The 21,958-nt window shown below is 40.7% G+C and overlaps 1 protein-coding gene across 7 annotated transcripts in view; it reads right to left on the reverse strand.

Annotated features, from left to right (window-relative positions):
* The window catches only part of IFT81 (intraflagellar transport 81), a 95,168-nt gene that overhangs the window by 32,033 nt on the left and 41,177 nt on the right, over positions 1–21,958 (reverse strand). For all 7 annotated transcript variants that reach the window (XM_033220648.1, XM_033220649.1, XM_033220651.1 and 4 more), the window contains one exon: positions 5,374–5,523. In XM_033220648.1, coding sequence (XP_033076539.1) covers positions 5,374–5,523 — 150 coding nt within the window. The remainder of the gene's footprint in view (positions 1–5,373; positions 5,524–21,958) is intronic.

A 21,958-nucleotide genomic window follows, 5' to 3' on the forward strand; every position in this document is an offset into this window, starting at 1 on the left:
TTAAATTCTATCTAGGCCCAGGCACAGTGGCTCACACCTGTAATCCTAGCACTTTGGGAGGCTGAGGTAGGAGGATTGGCTGAGCCCCTGAGTTTGAGGCCAGCCTGGACAACATAGTGAGACCCTATTTCTGAAAAAAATACACACAAAAATTAGCCGGGTGTGGTAGTGCAAGTCCAGGTACTTGGGAGGATCACTTGGGGGATCCTCCAAGTCCAGGTACTTGGGAGGATCACTTGGGCCCAGGAGGTTGAGGCTGCAGTGAGCTCTGACTGTACCACTACATTCCAGCCTGGGCAACAGAACAAGACCCTTTCTCAAGAAAACTGTACTTAGAATTAAAAAAAATTATCAACCATAGCACTAAATATGGGAAGGTGGTAAACAAAGTTAAAGTGTTTTAGGTTCTTGCATTGCCCAGGACATGGCAAAAGTAAAAATTTAGTGAAGACTGGCTGGGCGTCGTGGCTCACACCTGTAATCCCAGCACTTTGGGAAGCCGAGGCAGGTGGATCACAAGGTTGGGAGATCGAGACCATCCTGGCTAACAAGGTGAAACCTGTCTCTACTAAAACAAAATACAAAAATATAGCCGGGTGTGGTGGCACGCTCCTGTGGTCCCAGCTACTTGGGAGGCTGAGGCAGGAGAAACACTTGAACCTGGGGGGTGGAGGTTGCAGTGAGCTGAGATCATGTCACTGCACTCCAGCTTGGGCAACAGAGAGAGACTCTGTCACCAAAAAAAAAAAAAAAAAAAAAAAAATTAGTGAAGACTGTAATCAGTCAAGGGTGTATATTATAATCTCTGGCATAAGCACTAGAGTGCAATCACTCACTGGCTAAATGGAACTAAGGACTCTATCACTGTGGCAGGTAGAGTACTGACAGTCCCGGGCATGTTGTAGCAGTGCAACTAATAAGACTTTCACTTGTGGTGAATTGGGGAAGAAGAATACAGGTGGATGGGGATTGTAGTGGCCAGCAAAATTTTATGGCTCAGATTGCTTTCAAGAGAACTGGCTGAGGGGAACAGAGCTGACTGATATCCATAGCTGCCCCTTTGGGTTCATCACCATGTTTGCACCAACACTATGCTTCCCTGGAGCTGCTCTCAGCCAATGACTGAGCACAGCAGTAGTACTAGTGTTGGCCCAGTCCTGCCTGACAAGGGACTCCTCTAATAGGTGACTGGCTCAGGAACTCTTCATTAACCTGACCAAAACTTTCTCAGAGTTGTGCTGAAGTTTGAGGCTATTTCTACCCAATCTTCATTCCTTTGCCCTCTCCCTTCACAGGTGTCAGACCTGGATCAGAGCCTGAAGGCTTTCCCTGCCTCCTCCTGCTCCCTTCCCTTTATCCTTCATAAGTGTGTCCTTCAATAAATCTCTTGTACATGTAATCCCATCTCAATGTCTGCTTCTTGGAGGATCTGAACTGATACAAAGATGTACTAGACAGTGTAATGTTTCTGGCATTTGAGGAGAAATAGTAACTACAAGGACTATGGAAGTGGGGTGGCTATCACTAATCTCCGCTGATGGTTGAAGAGATAACAGGCTCAAATCCATTAATTGTAATTTAAAGCAAAGTGATCAAGTTAGAGAACCTCCTTAAGGGCTTTAAAGAAACCCTCATTTCCCATGGCTAAAGGGCAGAGTGAGCTGAAAACCAGGCACAGGACTTAATTTTAAGACTGGCAAAACTCCAGAGAAAGTTGAATTCTTAGTCTAGGCAAATTCCATGCCAAAGTCAGGGCCTTGACAGAGAAGAAAAAGGGTGCTGAGTCTGGGATGAGGGTATATGGATAGACCCACTTAAGAATCTTGAATCCCCAGATAATCCTGTATCCTCTGGGCAGTGGCAAATGGCTCAGCTTGTTGGTCAAGGCCCTGGAAGATGCAAGAGAGCAAGGACAAGGAGGTCCAGGAAAGAGGCATGTGGATGAACCTATGGGTGTAGGCACTAAGTATAAAGATCTTTTCATTACATGGAAACTGGAAAATGTCCACTGCAGAAGAGGCACTGAACAACTAAGTGGAAAGGATGATTTGGCCAGCAGATGTCAGTCAGCCTCTGACACTGGCCCACACAGTGCTTAAACAGTGGACTCACAAACAGAATGGCTTTGTTAGTAGAGATGGAAGTTATGTATGAGCCAAACAGCATGGGCTCTCTCTCATCCGTGCTCATCTAGCTACTGCCAATATCAAACATCTGACCCGCCAGCAACAGGGACCAATCCTGAGCTCTGGGTATGGAATCATCCCTTGAGGAAACTAACCCCCTATTTTGTGGCAATTTAATAACATCAGACTCTTTCTGCCCTGAAAAGGGTGACATTTCATCCTTAATGGGACTGATCCATATTCTGGGTATAGGTTTGTCTTTCTTGCCCATTGTACTTCAGCCAGCAGTACTATCCAAGGGCTAAGAGCATTCAGTCTACTGATGTAGAATCTCACATAATATCACCTCAAACCAAGGGATACACTTTACAGCAAAGGAAGTATGATAGCTTTCATATGACCATATAATTCAGTAATTTTACCACATACTACACTATCTGGAAAGCTGATGGCCTGACAGAATAGTGGACCAGTGTCTTAAACGTAAGGCCCCAGCTGGGAACTGGATGGCCTATGAAAACGAGTTCTACCTTTAGGATGGGGTATACACCTTAAACCAATGCCCATGATATGGTGCTATGTTCCCAACAGAAAGCACAGGTCTCAGAACCATGAGATGAAAGTATAGGTGTCACCACTAACCACGATCCCCATTGATCCACTTTAGGGAATTATGCTTCCCTTCCAGACCAACTTTAGGCTCTGTGGGTATAGGTGTTCTGGTTGCCAGAGTGGGCATGCTTCCATCAGAAGGCACGTTAAGAGGCCCTTGACATTTAATGTTCTGACTACCATCTAGTCACTTGGGCTCCTCATGTCAATAGGATAGCAGGCAAAGAAAGCAGGATATCATAAGGCTATATAGATGCTGCTATATAATAGGGACAGAAAGAAATATATTTAGGACTCAGATGATCCATTAGGGCATATCTTAGTATTCCCATGCCCAGTTTTAACTGTAAATGGGGAAGTATAGCAACCATAGCCTGGTAAGGGCATGATTACTAGAGTCTCACACTTCTCAAGGATAAGGAACTGGGTCATCCCACCAAGTAAGTCATCGAAACCAGAAGAGGTGCTAGCTGAGGTGAGGGAACTCTAGAATAGACAGTAAAGGAAGGAGATGTTGAATATCAGTTATGTCCTTGGAACCAAATGTAGCAGTGAGAGTTTCCATTTCTCTCTCTAATCTTTCTCCTATAAGTTTTCCTAGAAATTGTGACCAACCAGAATCCTATAGAAGCTATAGCTGGGTGGAGTAAATTTAATGCGACAAACAAGTAGATTCTACTAGTGCAAGGGGTGAACTGTAGTAGATGTTGCTGGTGCCCCACTCAGACCTCATTTGCAAACTGTTATGAGTGTTGACTGCTAAATAGCTCATAGTTACACTCTTCTCCAGAGAGTGCCCTCAGCCAAATGGGAGGTGTCTCACCTAAGAGGTTACACCTGACCACAGCCAAATGACTGACTGCCATGCAGTACAAAAGGCCAGCCCCCTTGCATCAAGGTGGAATCAACTCCAGTGCAACTTGTTCCAAAGTTGATCGTGGGATCAGAATGAAGCCAACTCCAGTTCAGACCATGTCTTTTTCTTGCTTGGCTTTTTTCTGTTGCCTCATCTGCTTCCCTCACTCTCCTCCTTCTGAAGGTACTCCCTCAATAAATCACTAGCACAAAGAATTCCCTTCTCAAGCTCTGCTTCTAGGAACCCAACTTAAGAAAAAAATATAAAGCAAAAACTGATGGAACTAAAAAAAGCAACAAAGCAATAATTATAGTTAGAGATTTTTAACACACTTATCTCAGTAACTGATGGAACAGGCAGACAAAAAATCAACAGGAATATAGAAGATGTGAATATCATGGCTAACATACTGACTGAATTGACATACTTAGAATACTATTCCTGGCCGGGCGCAGTGGCTTATGCCTGTAATCCCAGCACTTTGGGAGGCCAAGGTGGGCGAATCACGAGGTCAGGAGATCAAGACCATCCTGGCTAACACGATGAAACCCCATCTCCACTAAAAATACGAAAAATTAGCCAGGTGTGATGGTGGGCACCTGTAGTCCCAGCTACTTGGGAGGCTGAGGCAGGAGAATGGCGTGAACCTGGGAGGTGGAGCTTGCAGTGAGCCGAGATCGCACCACTGTACTCCAGCCTAGGTGACTGAGCAAGACTCCATCTCAAAAAAAAAAAAAAAAAAAAAAAATGAATACTATTCCCAACAATTGCACAATATACATTCCTTTCATTGCACATGAAACAATTACCAAAACAGACCATACGCTGGGCCATAATGCAAGACTACAAATTTCACGGGACTGAAATCAGAGTGTGCTCTCTGGTCACAATGAAAATAACCTAGAAATTCATTATAGAAAGGTAACTAGAAAATCCCCCAAATGTTTGATTTTAAGCCATAACCAAAAGGTCAAAGAAATCACAATAGAAATTAGAAAATATTTTGAAGTAAACAATAATGCAGTTACTACTATCAGTTTTAAAGTTAGTGCTGTTAGAATCCATGTTGATTCACAGTAAATTTTCAACCTTAAGTTCCCTAAAAGCAAATAATATTCACCAGCATGAGACAGTTCATATTGCCAGTTAAAAGGAAACACAACAGGTTGAAATTCCACTTACCTCTACCAGATTATTGCTAGCTGGTAAACCAGCACCCAGATGAAACAGTTTCCCCATTGGTGAAAGAAAAAATAAAAGCCAAATGAAGAAAACCCTGAGGAACTGGCATCCACAATTAGAACAACCTTGCTGTTGGACTACTTTGGGTTTAACTCTTCTCAGACAACTAAGGCACAAACACATAAGGAATAAGCCTGGAAGCAGACTTCCACACAGCACTTTCCTGGATATTTCTTTCTAAAGCTTCTTGGAAGTGGCTGCTTAGAAATTCCTGCCCAGCAGGCCATGATAAAAAAAATTTTACAGTCACTCTCTTGGTATGATAATTTTACTCATATTAACTAACCAAAAGAAAAAACCTACTTGGAATTCAAGTTATTCTATTAATAACCCCAAAGTCAGCACACACACAAAAGCCAGTGCTTACTGCTACATTAAAAATAAATGAATCAACTTATATGACATGTCTGTAATTAATCAGAGAAAAGTAATACTTTTATGATTTTTCCAGTAAAAACAATGACCTCAGTATAAAGCTGTAACCCATAAATCTCCTGGCATTTGTATTTATAGTAGCCCAAGAAAATACCATATTACCAATTGTTGTTGAATATTTTCATGACGTTGCTTAAGAAGTTCTTCAGTCCTCTGCAAAAGACCGAATTCAGCTTTAAGTTCAGCTATTATCTGATGTTTCTTTTTGAAAACTGTACTCTTGCTTCGAAGTTTACTGACATATCGTTTGAACTGTAAAAGAAACACAGTATGTAATCCAATGAGTAGAAAAGTAGTAGCTAAATATCATACATCTGTATAAACTCAATGTATTAATATTTTTTCTTTTCTACTTCCCAACATGTGTCACACATATATAACTTCGTTTTAAGACTTTATAGAATTATATAATAACTTAATAATTTAGTTTTATTAGAAAACTTCTCAAACCCCACCTTCCTGTCTTCATCCCTACCCAGGTTAAACTCCTGTTACTTATTTGCAGAGCCTATTCAGTTCTGTGTAACGATTGCCACCATTTTAAATTTCAGTTCAGTATTTGTTTTCCCCACTATTCCTTAAGCTTGATGAGGGCAGGACCTGCAAGTATCTTGCTCTAAGCAACTCTGCGTTGTATCCTCTATATCTGGCACAGTGCCTAATACGTAATAGATAATAAACAGTACTTACCAAATGAATTCCTATATTTATTTATTTATTTTTTTGAGATCAAATCTCACTCTGTCACCCAGAGTGTTTAAATATTTTGTTTTTAATATTTTGACTCATATGTACAAATATATGTATATATTATGTGTATATGTATATGTATACATATAAAATATTTATGTGTATATATATATGTTTGCATGTATATATATATATATATTTGAGATAGGGTTTGTTCTGTTGTCCAGGCTGTAGTGCAGTAGTGGGATCACAGTTCATTGCAGCCTTAACCTCCTGGGCTCAAGCAATTCTCCTGCCTCAGCCTCCTGAGTAGGAGGCCCCCAGGTGCAGAGCAACATGCCTGGCTAATTTTTGCATTTTTTGTAAAGATGGGATTTCACTATGTTGCCCAGGCTGGTTTGAAGTCCTCGACTCAAGTGATTCACCCGCCTTGGCCTCCCAAAGTGCTGGGATTACAGGCATGAGTCACCGTGCCTGGCCTTAAATATTCTAAATCCTTATATAAAAGTTATTCATTTTAGACTTTACAAATAAGGATTAGGAAAACAGAAACACAATCTTATAAAAATAAAAAGGTTTAAAAAAGAAGAAAAAGGAGGAGATAATGACCACAATTCTGGTTGTGGTTTTATCACGGTATATCTCATGTACTGTACTATTTTGGTAGCAGTCCATTGGACTACTGGGACTAATATAGCCAACCAGAACCATCAACACTCGTGGCTACTATTTATCACTTAAGAAATGTACTGTGACTATATATTGCTATCAGACATCTGAGACACTGGGATGGTACCCATCCCAAATGTTAAAAAGCTAAGAATATCCCAAGTTAGTGAAAACTCGTAGTTATCTAATTTATCTATTTACCTACCCATGATATCAACGTTATAACTAATAATGGAAAAAAGTTACAACTCTAATGGAAACACCCCATTATTAAGTAATACCAACTAGAGTTTGGAAGAGCAAACAAAGTAGCATAATATTTAAAGGAATTCAAGGCTGGGTGTGGGGGCTCACGCCTGTAATCCCAATACTTTGGGAGGCCAAGATGGTTGGATCACTTGAGGTCAGGAGTTCGAAACCAGCCTGGCCAATATGGTGCCTGCCCCTCCTTCAATGGTGAAACCCCATCTCTACTAAAAATACAAAAATTAGCTGGGCGTGGTGGTACTCACCTGTAATCCCAGCTACTCAGGAGGATGAGGCAAGAGAATCGCTTGAACCCAGAGGCACAGGTTGCAGAGAGCTGAGATCACACTACTGCACTCCAGTCTTGACGACAGAGTGAGACTCAGTCTTGAAAGAAAAGAAGAGAGCAGAGGAGAGGAGAGGAGAGGGGAGGGGAGGGGAGGGGAGGGGAGGGAAAAAGAAAGAAGGAAAGAAAAAGAAAAAGAAAGAAAGAAAGAAGAAAGAAGGAAAGAAAAAGAAAAAGAAAGAAAGAAAGAAAGAAAGAAAGAAAGAAAGAAGGAAAGAAGGAAAGAAAAAGAAAAAAGAAAGAAAGAAAGAATTCTTTGTATAATATTACAATATCATATACACAATTTTTTAGATGGAGTCTTACTCTGTCGCCCAGGCTAGAGTGCAATGGCATCATCTTGGCTCACTGCAACCTCTGCCTTCCCAGGTTCAAGCGATTTTCCTGCCTCAGCTTCCTGAGTAGCTGGGATTAGGGGCACCCACCACCACGCCTGGCTAATTTTTGTATTTTTAGTAGAGATGGGGTTTCACTATGTTGACCAGGCTGCTCTTGAACTCCTGGCCTCAAGTGATCTACCAGACTTGGCCTCAAAAGTGCTGGGATTACAGGTGTGAGCCACCGTGCCTGGCCTACAATACCATAGTTTCACTGTACCTTTTCTAAGTTTAGGTCTGTTTAGATAAACAAATAATACCTACCACTCTGTTACAGTTGCCTACACTATTTAGTATAGTAACATGCTGCACAAGTTTGCAGCCTAGGAGCAATAGGCTATGGCATACAGTCTAGTTGTGTAGTAGGCTATATCATCAAGGTTTGCGTAAGGTCTATGATGTTCACACGACAACAAAACTGCCTAACAGTGCATTTCTCAAAATGTATCCTTGTCATTAAGCAATGTATGACTGTACAGTATTGCTCAATGTAAGAAGCAAACGCCAGAAGAAAACGCCAGAAATTTCTGATATTTCTGAAACAGAACATAATACTTTAAAAACACTTCCTCTTCTGTATTAAGACTACTAATAATTTCCAGATTTTTGTTCTATATAAAATAATTTTGGCTGGGCAAGTTGGCTCACGCCTATAATCCCAGCACTTTGGGAGGCTGAGGCAGGGGACTGCTTGAGTCCAGGAATTCAAGACCAGTCATGTGCCTGTAGTCCCAGCTACTTGGGAGGCTGAGGCAGAAGAATTGCTTGAACCTGGGAGGCAGAGGTTGCAGTGAGACTGAGCCACTGCACTCCAGACTGGGCAACAGAGTGAGACTCCGTCTCAAAAAAAAAAAAGAATCTTAGCCTTTTTAATGTCCACTGCTTCTTAAAGCTAATTTTGGGGGATAGTTAATAAATAATTTTATAAATAATAAAAGTAATGAACATATTGTTGAAATTTTGGAAAACAGAAAAAAGGAAAAGTTCACTCAAAGCCACTATCCCAACACAAGCTCTATTACCATATTGTTATTTTTCTTTTTTTGAGATGGAGTCTTGCTCTTGTCTCAAAGGCTGGAGTGCAGCGGCGCAATCTCCCCTCACTGCAACCTCCATCTCCCAGGTTCAAGCGAATCTCCTGCCTCAGCCTTTCAAGTAGCTGGGATTACAGGTGCCTGCTACCACGCCAGGCTGGTCTCGCTCCTGACGTCAGGTGATCCACTCACCTTGGCCTCCCAAAGGGCTGGGATTACAGGCATGAGCAACTGTGCCCAGCCCATATTGGTATTTTTCCTTCCAATTTTTTTTTTCTTTGAGACGGAGACTTGCTTTCTCACCCAGGCTGGGGTGCAGTGGCACGATCTTGGCTCACTGCAGCCTCTGCCTCCAGGGTTCCAGCAATTTTCCTGCCTTGGCCTCCTGGGTAGCTGGGATTACAGGCACACACCACCATGCCTGGCTAATTTTTGCATTTTTAGTAGAGATGGGGTTTCACCATGTTGGCCAGGCTGGTCTCGAACTCCTGACCTCAGGTGATCCGCCCACTTTGGCCTCCCAAAGTGCTAGGATTAGAGGCATGAGCCACTGTGCCTGGCTTTTCCTTCCAATTTTTAAAGCAAATTCTAAGGTCAATAATTCTAACTTATAAAGTAGTAAAATAGAAAGTACAGCATCTCTAAAATTTAATTTTTTTCTAAAATACTTGATTCCTGAGTATACAAACATTCCTTTAAAATATTAAGATGAAAAATTCTTCACGTTAAATAAACTTCCAATTCCTAGTTTAGACATCTTTTAAACTTGACTTAAACTTTCAAAGAGTTGGCCAGGTGCAGTGGCTCACACCTGTAATCCTAGCACTTTGGGAGGCTGAGGTGGTGGGACTGTGTGAGCTCAGGAGTTTGAGACCAGCCTGGGCAACATGGCAAAACCTCATCTCTACTAAAAATATAAAAAATTAGCCAGGCGTGATGGAGTGTGCCTGTAATCCCAGCTACTCAGGAGGCTGAGGCAAGAGAATCGCTTGAACCTGGGAAGCAGGGGTTGCAGTGAGCTGAGATAGTGCCAGTGCACTCCAGCCTGGGTGACAGAGCGAGATTCTATCTCAAAAAAACAAACAAACAAAACAAAAGCAAACAAAAAAAATTTTGAAAGAATGGAGGAACACACTGTGTTTTAGAAGAAGAAAGTTTAAAATATTTTTCTATCCATTAGGTTAGTTTTAATATTAAGGAATCCAGCCCTCACACCACAAATTTTCAATGACTGCATTATAGAAACTTCTTTAAAAATTAAAAATTTAAGTCATACTAATGTACCTGAAGTCTAATAACTTGCAATTTTTCCTTCTAAAGAATAAATGTGTAAGCCTGACATAACCACAGATTCAGAATCCCTAGAGTAACTATATATGCTATTAAAAGTGTCCTGGGCAAAGTGCCCAAAATGAAATCAACCCTGTTCATCTGCTATCCTCTGTAATATAGAGGCCAATTTTCCCCTTCTCTATCTTGCTGTGCTCCAGAACTATTTTTAAAAGCTGAAAGCTATAAATGTTTCTGATGAAAGAACAAACCTACAAATTACTGAGTGTGCTTTATGCTGATTGGTTATTATTTGATATTCATTATATATAATACCTATTAGAAGAGTAGTCTGGGTCAGATTAATCAGTTACATATGATTAAGCAATAGGTAGCCATCAAACCATTCTAAGAGCTCTACTATTCCACAATTATTTAGAACAAAGAAAACACATTATCAATGTTTTTTCTTCCATTCGTGGTTTCTTTTAATTATCATTTGGATTTTAGGTTATTTCTGAATCTTCAATGTCATACAAAAACCAAAACTGACGAACACATTGAAACTAAATCTTCAGACTTATAAAACACAAGTACTAATTCCATTAGCTGCCAGAGCAATGGCCTGATCATTTGTGAAGCCTCTGGTAAACTCTGCTGTACACTCAGATGAGAGTAAGGGTAAAAATTGCCCTCCTCTTCCCTTCCATTCCTGGTTCACAGGGGTCAAAATGGTGGCTGGAGAGGTGGGCAGTAGATAAGAGAGCTGCATGAAGGTGCCAGTAAGGTTGGGGAGCTGCATAGAGGTATGGCGGGGTACAGGGTTCAGAGGTCGAGGATACTGGGAAACGAGGGGACTTGGGAAGTTGTATTAGAAGTGTGGACCAGGAGGCTGGTGACTGGGGACACAGGGGAGTAGGGGGAGTTAATGGAAGTACAGATCAACAGGCTGAATGGCTAAGGATATGCAATGATGGGGTTAGGGGCTGAGGAAACACACAGAGACATAGGCTAGCAGGCCTGGCAGCTGAGGACACAGAGGGGTGAGTGAGGAGTCACGGGGAATATAGACACAGAGGGTTAAAATGTGGTTGGTGGGATAGGGGCACAGAATTGGTGTGTAAAGAAGGAGGCCGGAGTAGTTGATAGATTGTTTAAATCGAGCAAACATGCAAGTTAACTGATTGAGCAAATAAATAAATGCAATATAGAAAAAGGGAGCCAAATTTCTCAAAGCCAGAGAAGATACTGGGCAACAGAGAGAGACTCCATCTAAAAAAAAAAAAAAATTAAGACAACAATGAGATGCCACTTTCACACCTACCCAATTGGCAAAAATAAAAAATCTTTCAATATCAAGTGTTGGTGATGATGTGGAGGAAGTAGAGAGCAAGATATGTAATTTAGAGCAACAGTCTGGAAAACAACTTGGCTTGTCTCCTGAAGTAGAAACTGTACATATTCTATGGCTCACCAACTCCACTTCTACGAGTAGCAGGACTTCTCAAACTATCTGTTGAGGATAAAGGACCAGTTTTTAAAAAAATTTCTAAACATTTGTTCATCGGATACTTTTGTAAAATAATGAAAATACCGAGGTCAAATGACTATAAGGGTTTCTAAATGTTTCCTCTCAATTTATATGGCTGCAGATTAGAAGAAACTAACAGTCTCTGAACTGAAACTAGCCTACAGACCACACTTTGAGTAGCACTGCTCCGGAGCAGAGCTTCCTAAATGGGGTATGCTCCGGTACACACACGTGCCACAAATACTGCAGGTGTGCCAAGATATTAATCCACTCAACCTTTGCAGTAGCTGGGCAAGATATTATAAAGAACTCTCAGTCAGTCACCTTTAGCTATAAATGAAAAAAATAATTTTTAAAGGCATAGGAGGTAAGCAACAAATTCTTAGAACATTAAGGAAAAACCTTCCCATAGTGTATCGTTAACAGGTAAACCAAACGAATTTGTCAGTAAAGTGAACTACAAAGCTTGCCACTGGGCAGGAAAGCCCATTATAGCAGCTATTACTAATCATTTGTACTCATATACATTTGTAATCTGTTAGTCTTCTATGAAAGAGCAGCCATCATTTTAGATGCTGAGATCAAATAAGATTAATACTTTACGATTTATGCTAGCAGGTGCTGAGAGAGTACTCAGTTGTGTGAAACTCTCATCTTTATCTCTTTTGTAATGGACTAATGCTTTATAGTGCTAGCTTCTGGCTTCAGGACCAATTTTAAAGACTCGGCTCCCTTGTGATCAGAATGGAAACTGACAGATGTTCTTTTTCCTTTTGTGTATTTAATATGTTTTACAGCCTTTAAGAGTAATGATTAGAGTCTCAGCTAGCTTCTGTAATAGATAGGCAGTTTATTTCTCTAAGAATGTAACCATTTATAAATGTTTTTTGCTTATCAGAAAACTCAAAAGAATTAATGGATTCCAGGCATCATTCTAGAAATTTATGTGAAACAAGAACTGCTGCTCCTACTGTAAATTTTCTCCCTCAATATCTGGCATGAAAATGATTTTCAAAGTAATTAGCTGTGAAGACTTAAGACTATCATATAATAAGCACTTTATATTGTTTAAGAACCACAAAGCCATTTTTTTTTTTTTTTTTCTGAGACTGTGTCTTGCTCTTGTCTCCCAGACTGGAATGCAATGGCACAATTTTGAGTCACTGCAACCTCCACCTCCCAGGTTCAAGCGATTCTCTAGCCTCAGCCTCCTGAGTAGCTGGGATTACAGGCATCTGCCACCATGCCTGGGTAATTTTTTTGTATTTTTAGTAGAGATGGATTTTCACCGTGTTAGCCAGGATGGTCTCGATCTCCTGACCTCGTGATCTGCCTGCCTTGGCCTCCCAAACTGCTGGGATTACAGGCGTGAGCCACCGTGCCTGGCCTAATTTTTGTATTTTTAGTGGAGACAGGGTTTCACCATGTTGGCCAGGCTGGTCTAGAACGCCTGACCTCAGGTGATCCTCCCACCTTGACCTCCCAAAGTGCTGGAATTACAGGCATCAGCCACTGCGTCCAGCCAGAACCATTTTTTAAAATAAAAAAGCACTAGGAACCCATAGAAAAATTAATACTACTTACCAAAGTTCAGTAAGTTAGAAAAAATAACTAGAATGAACACTTTTCAAATACTGTTAGTACAACATCCAGGCTATTTTCCATTTCTTAATTAAATCACATCTTTGTCAGTTATTTCATCAAATGATGTATAAGCATAGACAACTACAGGAATTGGCTCAAGGGAGTTAGGCATGAGATGAGATAGAACCAACTGTTTAGGAGTGGCATGAATACACACAAAGGCCACAGTCTTTCTGCTCATTTGTCAGTGTCTTGTGCTCTAGACAGAACTTCAGACTTGAAGAAAACCTGAAAAGGTCATCATGTCACACTCCAATAAATTATTTGGATTCCCTGAAGTCTGGTCTCAGAGTTGCTGAGTTGTTTTAAGGCAAGAAAAAATGTTTCAAAGCAGCCTTTGTAATCTGCTAAAATGACAGTCTTTTTAAATCACCCATCATAACTAGTGCCATATAAACACACATACAAATACTATACTAACCTTTTCTAACCTGTTAGTGGCACATTTTCAACTGTAAATTAGAAAATCTCACCAAGTCAAGCATAACCAATGTAATTATCTACATATGGTAGTGGCTAGTTAACTGCTCAATCTTTTAAGAGAGTCTGTAATAATCAATATGATATATGTGGGTAGAAATCTGTATTAAATGAAATTTGTGACACAGGAACATCCATCTGTGGAACACAGTCACACCATCCAAGGTCTCTGTGCTTCCATTATAAATCAAATCACCACCACACAGCTGTTACTATCTCTAATGGGTGCTTCGACTGCTGTCCAAGCAATTAAGTATCCAGAAAAAAAAAAATCCATGAAAAGTTTTAAAATTTGGGGTTAAAAGTGTGGCATTACCTAGACTGCATGCATAATGCACTACACTTCTATTACAGTGAACTGAGCCAAATTTATTTGATTCTGTTTTGTTCTATCTCTTGGGAAATCTTAGGGGCCTCAGGTCCTGCTATGAACTCTAAAGAGTACAATGTGATTTGAAAGGTTCTAAAAATATCACAGGTTTGCCTGGGCTCACTTAGAAGGGTGGATGATTCAATTACAAGTGTCAAAATTTGATTCCTAATTTTTCAGGACCTGACAGCTGCAGCACATCTTGCCAGGATTCCCTTATCTTCATTGTGCTTCTCTTTGAAGTATTTTAAGAAGATTTCATAATCTTTCCAATTTAGCTCTAGGATTTCTGTCAGTAGCTGCAGAATGAATTGGCTGGCCCTTTCTAAAGCTGCTTATAAATATTACTTGACCAAGCATATTTTAAAAGTAGCTATAACTGCAAAACAGCTGAGCTTCTTGTAATGGTCAGGGGAGAAAACACAATGGGCTATAATACACCCATACACCATAAACCAGGGGTGACCTTTCATTGCATGAGTTCCAATGGAACCTTAACCAGAGGTTCATTTGTTGCTATAAAAAAAATTCAGATCCCAAAGGCATGCATTCATACAAATGACCACCTTGGGAAGGGCACTAGTACTGTATATCATTGGGACTGGTTTTTTGTTTGCTTTTTCAAATTATGAAAACAGAGAATCAGAGAGATCAAGGTGACTAAGATGGTAAAATCACTAGCTACTGGCACTACTACAAGAGGCACATGTTCTATTCTTTGTCCTTCCAGTAAGTGAGAGAAAGTCTTCAAGCTTAGATTGCTGCCTATGAAACAGCAAAAATCATACCAAAAGAGGTAGCTGAAGGCTACCAGATTAAATGGCAAATTTAAGTTTCCCACCAGGTATTTAAAAAATAATACAGGCATGAACCACCACACCTGGCATAATCAGATTTTTTAAGATTAAAAAACCCAGCCAGGCACGGTGGCTCAAGCCTGTAATCCCAGCACTTTGGGAGGTCGAGACAGGCAGATCACAAGGTCAGGAGATCGAGACCATCCCAGCTAACATGGTAAAACCCTGTCTCTACTAAAAATACAAAAAAATTAGCTGGGCGTGGTGGCAGGCGCCTATAGTCCCAGCTACTCAGGAGGCTGAGGCAGAAGAATGGCGTGAACCTGGGAGGCAGAGCTTGCAGTGAGCCAAGATAGCGCCACTGCACTCCAGCCTGGGTGACAGAGCAAGACTCTGTCTCAAAAAAAAAATTAAAAAACCCAAAATACTGATCCAATGTTCTTCTACTTACTGCACACATTACTTCAAAAATGTCCCTTATCTGGGCTGGGTGAGGTGGCTCAAGCCTGTGATCCCAGCACTTTGGGAGGCTGAGGTGGGCAGATTGCTTGAGGTCAGGAGTTCAAGACCAGTCTGGCTAACATGGTGAAACTCCGTCTGTACCAAAAATACAAAACTTAGCTGGGCATGGTGGTGGGCGCCTGTAATCCCAGATACTTAGGAGGCTGAGGCATGAGAATCGCTTGAACCTGGGAGGCAGAGGTTGCAGTGAGCTGAGATCATGCCAGTGCACTCCAGCCTGAGTGACAGAGTGAGACTGTCAGCCTGCTCCATTACTGAAGAAAGCTCAAGTGGTAGACATTTTTCTCTAGTCAATCAAATATTTCATTCTAATCACCATTCGTTGATCCTAATTTGGCTTTCTCATAAACAAACAAACAAACAAAAACCACTAATCCATCTGTGTCAGGGGTCCCCAAGACCATCTCTAGATTCAGTGATTCACTGGGAGGACTCAAAGCATACAGTCATACTCTTGGCTATGATTTATTACACTGAATACCAAGCAAAATCAGCAGAGGGAAAAGGCACACGGGGTGAAATCTGGAGGAAACCAGGTGCAAACTTCTAAAAGTTGTCTCCCACTGCAGTCACAGAGGGCATAATTAATTCCTCCAGCGATGAGTTGTAACAACACACATGAAATGATCAGGGAGGCTCATTGGAGACTTAGTTCCCAGGGTTTTTACTAGGAGCTGATCATCTAGGCACATTCTGCCTACCCTGTACCAATAGTCCAGCAAGAGGAGAGAGAGAGACAGAGAGAGAGAGAGAAAAGAGAGAGAGGGAGAGAGAAGGAAGGAAGGGAGGAAGGAATGAAGGAAGGGAGGGAGGAAGGGAGGGAGGGAAGGGAGCAGAGAGAGGGAGGAAGGAAAGGCAAGCAGGAGCTCGACATAAACCACACTCTTCATATACTTTAGGCAAGGTGAGCCATTCTTATCAGCGAATGGCAGGAATCCATCCAAGAACCAAGTTCCCCCAGATGCCAGCCAAGGGCCAACTTTGCAAGCAGACCTTTCTGGGGATAGCAGTCTCAGGCCTGCATGTTAATTTTTTTCTGAACACCATCTTTTTCATAATCCTTTAACTATTTATGATGTTGTTCTTCAGTCTTTTATTCCTTAATACATAATCAATTCCCACTGTGTCTTTCTCTAGTCTTTTGTTTCAGTTAATACGTAATCAATTATTGATATGAAAGTTTCCAGACTTTTCATCCATTTTAGTCACCCTCATATGGGACTTTGGCATGACTGTCTCTTAAAACATGAAGTCGGCCGGGCGCGGTGGCTCAAGCCTGTAATCCCAGCACTTTGGGAGGCCGAGACGGGCGGATCACGAGGTCAGGAGATCGAGACCATCCTGGCTAACATGGTGAAACCCCGTCTCTACTAAAAATACAAAAAACTAGCCGGGCGATGTGGCGGGCGCCTGTAGTCCCAGCTACTCGGGAGGCTGAGGCAGGAGAATGGCATAAACCCGGGAGGCGGAGCTTGCAGTGAGCTGAGATCCGGCCACTGCACTCCAGCCTGGGCGGCAGAGCGAGACTCCGTCTCAAAAAAAAAAAAAAAAAAAAAAAACATGAAGTCAAAAATATGAAATAATACTCCAGGCATAATTAGACCATAAAAAGGATACTTTTTAAAAATTAATGTAGTATAATCATTTATGCATTTTTTAAAGCTGCGTTAGTAATAGATGATGTGTTGAATTGGCAAACAAAACCTGAATTCTACCACATTATATTTATTATAATCCCATTAATGGCATTTTGTTTAAGCACAGTGCCTCTATCTATCAAGATGATTCTGAACTATAATTCCATCATGTTTCAGGTTGACTATTTCTTCCAGCTTTTTGTCATATGCAAACTATTGATGGCTCTACAGCCAGACTGCTAAATCCAACTCCTGGTTCTACTACTTACAAGAAATGGGGTGTCAGGCAAGTCAGCTTGTATGTCTCAGATCCTTTATCTGTAAAAACTGGGAACAGTAATTACAGCCAGGCGCAGGCTCATGCCTGTAATTCTACCACTTCAGGAGGCTGAAGTGGGAGGACTGCTTGAGGCCAGGAGTTTAAGACCAGCCTGGAAAACACAGTGAGACCACATCTCTACAAAACAAAACAAAACAAAAGAAAAAAAGAAAATTAGCTGGGCATGGTGGCTCATGCTTGTAGTCCAAGCTTCTCAGGAGGCTGAGGTGGGAGGATCACTTGAGCCTAGGAGTTTCAGGCTGCAGTGAGCCATGATCACACCACTGCACTCCAGCCTGGGTGACAGAGTGAGATCCTGTCTCTGAAAAAAAAAAAAAAGAAACTTAAATAAAAAAAAAATTGTACTTACAGAGTTGTACAATGACATAAATGAGAATAATGTATATAAGAAGACTAGTATGATATCTGGCACATTGTAATTGCATAATTTAAAAAATTATTATTTATCTAAAGTATTGATAATAACAAACAAATTAGGATAAAGGGCAAATCTCCATGGCATTTTTTGTGTGTACACTTCCTCAGAGATGACAGCAATCAAAATATTTTGAGACTATCAATTCAACCAGATTTATATTAAGATATACTTAAAATCCAATATAAAAACCTTTGAGATGGCCGGGCGTGGTGGCTCAAGCCTGTAATCCCAGCACTTTGGGAGGCCGAGACGGGCGGATCACGAGGTCAGGAGATCGAGACCATCCTGGCTAACACGGTGAAACCCCGTCTCTACTAAAAAAAAAACTAGCCGGGCGAGGTGGCGGGCGCCTGTAGTCCCAGCTACTCGGGAGGCTGAGGCAGGAGAATGGCGTAAACCCAGGAGGCGGAGCTTGCAGTGAGCTGAGATCTGGCCACTGCACTCCAGCCTGGGCGACAGAGCGAGACTCCGTCTCAACAACAAACAAAACAAAACAAAACAAAACAAAAAAAACCTTTGAGATATAAAAACAGTAAAATATTCATTACTATTTATTTTCAGTTACGTTAGCAGGGTGTAATCGCTAAACTAAATGTAGTCATAGTGATAGTCATAGTGATAGAGTGTAGTTTCTATCATAGTCATAGTGATAGAGTGTAGTTTCTTTTTTTTTTTTTTGAGACGGAGTCTCGCTCTGTCACCCAGGCTGGAGTGCTGTGGCCGGATCTCAGCTCACTGCAAGCTCCACCTCCCGGGTTCACGCCATTCTCCTGCCTCAGCCTCCCGGGTAGCTGGGACTACAGGCGCCGCCACCTCGCCCGGCTAGTTTTTTGTAGTTTTTAGTAGAGACGGGGTTTCACCGTGTTAGCCAGGATGGTCTCGATCTGCTGACCTCGTGATCCGCCTGTCTCGGCCTCCCAAAGTGCTGGGATTACAGGCTTGAGCCACCGCGCCCAGCCAGAGTGTAGTTTCTATCATCTTCCAAATACTGGTATGAAGAGAAAGAAATCAAGATTGACTGGATGGGTAGGAAAATGTATCTTTTATCACTGAGAAGATCATTTCAACTGTTCAAGCAATTCCTACTTATGTCAGGACTCTGGCAGAATAAGAGATAAATAGATGCCTGTGCTTATTCCTGTGTACTGTCTTACTTTATGAAAATAAAATGTTAAAATGATAAAGTACAATGGAGGGAAAGTAATTCTAGAAACTTCATCTTTTACTTATAAGGAAAACCAATGAAATACTAATAAAAAGGCCTAGTAAAGAAAAAATGTCTGTAGCATCTGCAATCAGAAGAGCTAAAACTCTTAGACAGTATGTAACATCTGGAATATTAACTTTAATGGCAGTAGGAAGCATCAAAATGTATACTTCACCACCAAACTAAAAACTGCTAATGGACCTCTAAAAAGAAAATGACAAACGAATATAAATCACTGTATCACTGTATACGTCTAGAACTTGCTACATTTATGTTTATTAACACGTTATGTTCCTAAATTTTTCCAAGATAAGATCAATCAAACAACTACATATGGACAATCAAGGAATAAAGTTTTACATCCAAACAAATGGCTGTCATATAATTTCCCGCAAATAAACACTTCCAATTAATGATTGTTCACAGTGTAGTCCTCTTTAGAGTCAAATATGAATCCTAAAATTTACCCATTCTAATGGTGCCGTCTCCAAGGCACTACTGGAATGGGTAAATTTTAGGATTCACATTTGATGGCAATATTCTCTTACCTGCTAACTGTGTGACTTTGGGCAAATTATTTCAATGTCTCTGTTTCTTAGGTTACAAAATGGAGGTAATATTTACTTCAGAGGCTTTCCAAGAGGATGAATTAGGGTATATTGTGAGATAACATAAAATTTACCGCTTTAACCATTTTTAAGTATACAGTTCTGTGGCTTTAAGTACATTCACGTTGCTGTATAACCATCACTAAAGCTGTATTTTTTAAGCCCTCAAGACTGAGCATGCAGTAACTGCTCAGAGAATGGCACCTAAAATTACTCTCATTAGTGCTATCTTATTCTATCTTAAATTTGTGTAAATTATTTATTCCTAAACAGAAACTATTTCATATTTATTTCCACTAAATTGCTCCCAGTCTGAGAAATACTAGTTTCACCTTTTAAGCTGTAAACTATATTTCTAGCTTTCAAATTCTTCATCCAAGTGAATAACAAAAATATACAAATACTAAGAACTAACACACTGAGCATTTACTATGTGCCTAGTGCTGTTCTAAGCATGTTCAATTAATCCTCAAAATAATTTTAGAAGTTATATCCTACAAACATTCACATTTTACAGCTGAGCATAAAGAGGGTAAGGAACTTATCCAAGGTCATCCATCTGGTAAGCGGCAAAACCAGGATTTGCACTCAAACAACCAAGTTGTAGAGCCACTCTTAACCACTCCACTGTGCTGCCTCTCACACACATAGCAACATACCACCCATGGGAATGATTACTTTCAGATGCCAGGTGTTATATGTTGACTGAGCCTTTGAGTTTCTCAGAAGCTTTAGCATCTATTATTTCATGTGCCTTTCCCAGAGATAATAAAGAGTAATAAGCCCCATTTTACAGACAGAGAGGCCTCAGGGAGGTCAAGTAATTTGTTCAAGGTCAACAGACCTTGGAGAGGTCCTGGGTTTTAGCTTGGCCACTTACTAGCTGTGTGAAACTGCAGTCTCCTTGAGCATCACTCAACTGTGAAAGGGAAATGATAACAACACCTTTTATAAGAAGTAAAAAAGTATCTGTTTGCTAAGTACCTGGCATAGAGCTTTGTATAAAAAGTGCTCAATAAACGTGATTCCCCCTTATTTTGCGTGTGATTCCTGGCATAGTGTTCTTTCCAAACACCATGCCACTAATTATCAATACCTTCTCACCAACTATGTTAACAGATGGGGGGCAAAGGACATAACTTTTTGGAGATTACTATGTGATATCAAACCAGAAACCTCAGTGAACCATGTGATACCAAATTAGGCACCTCAGTGAATTATACTTCCAGCTGTATTATATAATTTTAAATATAAGAAACTTCTTTTATTTTGTCCATATGGCCTATCACTTTATCAAAGTAGAAAATAAAATTGGTATACCAAGATTTGTTCTTTATAAAATTATGCTTAATGTTCCCCAATACCTTCTGTTCTTTTAGGTAACTGCCAAATACCTTACTTGATTTGTTCTGTTTCCGACCAGATATTGTTCAAAAATTATCATTTCCAAATGCTATCTTTTTCCCCTTAAAAAAAAAAGAATGCTTTTTCTTCCTGTCATTAGATCCTTCTCCTGTTCACCTTGATTTCTCAAAAATAAAGACTAATAGGCCGGGCGTGGTGGCTCACGCCTGTAATCCCAGCACTTTGGGAGGCCAAGACAGGCGGATCACAAGTTCAGGAGATGGAGACCATCCTGGCTAACATGGTGAAACCCCGTCTCTACTAAAAAATACAAAAAAAAAACTAGCCGGGCGAGGTGGCGGGCACCTGTAGTCCCAGCTACCTGGGAGGCTGAGGCAGGAGAACGGCATGAACCCGGGAGGCAGAGCTTGCAGTGAGCTGAGATCTGGCCACTGCACTCCAGCCTGGGCGACAGAGTGAGACTCCGTCTCAAAAAAAAAAAAAAAAAGACTAATAACTTGGCACTAGGTTTTTTCCCTCACATTTGCACAGAGGGAACATCTAATATGAATTATAAGTACTATTTATGCCAAATACAGCCATAACAATTAGTATTTTTTGTCATTTAGGCAGCATTTTCTTAAGAAAAGATAAAAATGCCAGGAGGTGGCATACTCTCTTATAAAGCGAAATTGCTGCATAATTAATCTTTTGTTTTTTCCTCCAGACAGCAAGGATGTCATGAAGCATACACTGTTGACTTCCAAATATCGTTTAAAACACTCCCATGTCTTAAAACAATTTGGAAGTGGATGTTAAAAGCCAAGGGAATTTTTCAATCACATGTTGACTTCCTGAATCTACTACTTCCCCAACAAGCTAAAAGGCACATTGGGAGGGTACAAGCAGAAGTACCACAGAGAAAAGTGGTACTATGGGAGCAATTCATTTGTTTGGCACAGTGAAGGTTCATGCCAATTTGTAACAGTATGGATTCAATAACTTTTCAAAGTCAAAAACGAGGTTTGGACAAGAGTAGCTTTCCACAATAGCTTTTGCTGAGATCTTGTAGCTAATACAAAATTTAAAAGCCTGTAAAAATTGGTGAAGTCCAGACAATGTTTAGGAATTAAAATATGACCTATCACTTTATTTTGC

Source organism: Trachypithecus francoisi, unplaced genomic scaffold, assembly GCF_009764315.1.
Source record: "Trachypithecus francoisi isolate TF-2019V2 unplaced genomic scaffold, Tfra_2.0 Lachesis_group11, whole genome shotgun sequence".
Lineage (NCBI taxonomy): Eukaryota > Metazoa > Chordata > Mammalia > Primates > Cercopithecidae > Trachypithecus > Trachypithecus francoisi.